Below are 3,775 nucleotides of genomic sequence, written 5' to 3' on the forward strand. Positions count from 1 at the left end.
CCCGCGGGAGGGCGCGGGCCAGGCGGGGCCGCGCGGCACAGCGCCCCCTGGCGTCCCCCGCGGGCGCTCCCGCCGGGCAGCCGGGAACGGGAATGGCACTGGGAAAGGAAATGGGAATGAATAGGAATGGGAATGGCACTGGGAATGGGAAGATGCGGTGGTAACAGAGGGACCGGGCAGGCCCCACCGCTCCGCACAGGCGCGGGGGCAGGCACTGATCCCTTCTCTCTGCGGACCAGTGACAGGACCCGTGGGAATGGCCTGAAGCTGTGTAAGGGGAGGTCTAGGCTGGGTATCAGGCAAAGGTTTGGCACCCAGCGGGGTAGCTGACAGAGTTCAGGATGTGTTTGGACAACACTCTCGGGCACAAGGTGCGACCCTTGGTAATGGTCCTGTGCAGGGCCAGGAGCTGGGCTTGACGATCCTGCTGGGTCCCTTCCAACTCAGAATATTCTGTGATGCTGTAGTAACCCCCGTGGCTCGTGGCCAGTTGGTTCCCGGCCAGAGTCCACAGCGCTGCCTGGCTGCTGCAGAGGCAGCACTTATCCCAGGCTCCCTGCACGGCATGGGCATGTGGGAGGCACCCCAGAGCTGCCTGGCTGTGCCGAGCGCATGCACAGCGAGTGCTCTGCTGGCCAGGCAGGGAGGATACTTTGTGAGCCAGCTGTGGGCCATCAGGGACCCATCCTGGACACAGGTGAAGCCTAGGTACTTGTGTGCACCTACAGCAGTGGTGGGGAATCTCCAGAAAGCAGGGGATGACACCTCTGTCACCATCTCTGGGGAATGCAGGTTGCCTGCAGCTACCGCCAGGATTACAGGGAAGAGAGGAGACTGACTCATCCCAGCTCCAGCCCAGGGCACGCTTCCTCAGTGGTGCTTCTCTTGGCTGTTGCATCCGGCCCACCATGTGCAGGAGCCAGACTGGATCCGTGCCAGAGGACTGGAAATAGCAGGTTGCGAGAAGTGGTTGAGAAATTGAACTCCTGAGTTGTGGCAGGAGCCATGTCCTTGGATTTCGGAGTCTGACAGAGGAAAATGACCCAGCAGCATGGCTCACGTGTGGAATGCATAGAGGATTTGGCAATACTTCTTGCTCCAGCAGGTCTCAGAACTGCTTGGTATTGAGAAAGAAGCCCTCTGATGGGAAGCCCGTGCCTGTGTGCATGCAGAAGGCTCTCCAGGAGTCCCTTCTGCACACAGCAATTGCATTCTGCAGAGGCTGAAACCAAAACATCCACAATAGGGGAACTGTCGGCAGCACAATGGTGCAGGACCACGAGGTGGACACAAGTCCTGTGGGCAGGGCACGGGTTAAGCAGGGCCAAACCTCTCGGAGGGAGGCTGTTCACAAGTGAGCTGCTGAAACAGCTCCTGTCACCAGCTCGGTGCTCATCGCTGAGTGCTGAAGTTCACACAAAGCCCTTGTTGGCGCTGCCTCAACCTCTCTGATGCTGCTTCTGCAAACCTGAATCATCCTTCAGAGACCTCCAGTCTGGAAAGCCTTTCCTGTCTGGTGTGTTTTCCTTTTGCTCTGAGGCGCTCTTTGTGTTTGATTGGAGTGTGGAGTTGACCTCAAGTGTCAGGCTGCAAAGGGAGGTAAAGATCTTCTAAGGCAGAAATGTAAACATCTCTTCCAGTTTTCTTCTTTTTTCTTTCTTTCTTCTTTTCCCTAGATCTGGGATAAAATAAATTGCTGTCCCCTGGATACTAGTGATTCTCCCACTCCTGCAAAGTCCCAGAGATGCTAGGGCTCTCTCAGTTTTCCCAAATTATAAGTCAGGCATTAATGCCTTCAAGCACAGCGGGGAAAAGAACAGAAAAGAGCCTGGAACAAACACTGCTCTGCAGATCCTTTTTCTGTCCCTAACGCTGCTCCTCTGCAAGTGCAACCCAAGGGCTGAGTTTGCGAGACTGGGGGCTGAGGCTGTGCCTCTCCCTGGGTATTCCTGCAGCCTTTCAGGCACTCCTCACAGCCGACGGACACCTTACCAAAGGCTGCATTTCCGGGCCACTGCCAGTTCAGCAAACCTCGGGGGAGCCTTGCTTGCAGAGAGTCACGCTGCGTGAAACCCTGGAAGGAGGAATTAGAACAACCTTTTCGTGGAGTGTGGACAAGGCCACGGGTCTGAGGAACGCAGTGTGGGTAGGAGAGGTTTCTGCACAGCACTCACCAGTTATTCCCGATGCGCTCCAAGGGCACGGCCATTGAACAAGGAGCGACGTGGGGGTGTGGATGAGAGCAAGGCTCCCACCTTGCTCCTCTCGCACGCTCTATTCTCTTTTCACACTGAACAAAAAGCATTATGTCTCTCCATTTCCTTTCTTTCTCTTTCTTCCCCCGGAGCTGCCCAGGTGGTGCGGGGGGCGGCGGGGAGCGGGGAAGGGCGGAGCGGGAGCCGCTGCCCTCGGTTCCGCCCCGCCGGTGCTGCCGGTGCTGCCCGCCGCCCCCGGCCGGGCCCGGGACAGCCAACTGAGCACCACGCCGGGAAGGCAAACGAAGGGCAGGGTGAGACACCTGCCTTGTTACCTGCTGCCGGCACGGAGCGGACATTTGGGGCAGGAGGGCAGGAAGAGCGCGCCCGAATGCCGCAGGGGCCCCGCGGCCGCCTGGAAGACAAAGAAATCCTCGCTGGCAGAAGTCGGAGCTCGCCACAGCCATGTCCTCATTGGCTCCCTTCGTCTGTGCCTCTTACGTAATGCTCACCCAACAACTAACTCCGACCTCGGATGAAGGGCACCCTGAGTGAAGGACAGCTCTGATTTGATCTTAAATGTGAAAATTCATATTTGGGATGCTACAGCCGGCTTGTGGTGGCTGCAGCCTGCGTTGTGTGGCAGCGATTACTTTCAGACTATTTTGCTCGTGTTAAGAGTGTGTCTGTCACAGTGTGAGTGAGAACCACGACCTCCATCTGTGCTGCGTTAGCAAAGAGAGGCTCACAAAAAAATCACGATTGAAAACATCCCTCCGCTTTCCAGTCTTCCGACAGGCTGTGTCACCCCTCGTCATTCCCTTCTACTGCTCTTGCTTCTTCTCCTTGTGTTACCTACCCTGCTTCCAGCCCTCCTGCAGGGCTTATTTTAAATATGCTGCCTCTCAGGAAGCCATTTCCCAATGCAAAGGTGGCCGGTGGTTGAATTCTTGGGTATTTCCTCTTAAATTCGGCATACGGCATCATGAAAGAAGAACAAAGCGGGTTATCTGCCAGGATTTTTAATGGACACAGTACAGAAAGATGAACAGCGTGGGTTAAATACATAAATGCATTCAAACACGTTCCCTCTGCACACTGAGATTTTGCTACTTTTGCTGTAAGTGAAAGGATGGATATTTTGTATTTATGTAAATCTAAGAAAATTTAATGCAAATACACATCCTTCTGCTCTTTTGTTATTCAGCAAACAGTTTGGAAGAGGTTTGGAACCACTTAGGAGTTAGCTCAGTAAATATAATTCTTAAAATACCCAGTTATTGTGTTTTGCTTCTGCTCAGAAAATGGCTCACAGTGAGTTAGTTCAGCCTTCAAAATAAACACAAAAGTCACCGTCCCCTCTGCCCCCCATCAGAAGACAGTGACATGACTAGCAAGGTAATAGACCAAAATGCATAAATAATTGCTTCTAGGTGCATTCACCCCGCGTTTGCTGGGAGCAGAAAAACAGACACCACGCATGAAAGCCCAAACACATCTCAACCACGTGCTCACGTATGATGGCACACGCCAGCAAGCTCAACGCACGCCTCAGTAGAAAATACCATACTTTCTACGCT

At 54.3% G+C, this 3,775-nt stretch overlaps 1 protein-coding gene across 5 annotated transcripts in view; it reads right to left on the reverse strand.

Moving 5' to 3' along the window:
* MLF2 (myeloid leukemia factor 2) overlaps positions 1–3,072 on the reverse strand; it is a 9,618-nt gene extending 6,546 nt beyond the window's left edge. Inside the window, exon 1 of one of the 5 annotated variants that reach the window (XM_039717976.1) lies at positions 3,055–3,072. Coding sequence is in view for 1 of the 5 variants with exons in the window: in XM_039717972.1 (XP_039573906.1) it covers positions 1,993–2,004 (12 nt within the window). In the remaining 4 variants the exon portion in view is untranslated. Of the gene's footprint in view, positions 1–722; positions 745–1,992; positions 2,012–2,174; positions 2,193–3,054 lie in introns of those variants that run through there. The other 4 variants (XM_039717975.1, XM_039717972.1, XM_039717971.1 and 1 more) reach the window with 4 other exon arrangements.
* Positions 3,073–3,775: the final 703 nt, after the last annotated feature.

The sequence above is a fragment of the Passer montanus genome, unplaced genomic scaffold (assembly GCF_014805655.1).
Source record: "Passer montanus isolate IOZ18808 unplaced genomic scaffold, ASM1480565v1 scaffold39, whole genome shotgun sequence".
Classification (NCBI taxonomy): Eukaryota; Metazoa; Chordata; class Aves; order Passeriformes; family Passeridae; genus Passer; species Passer montanus.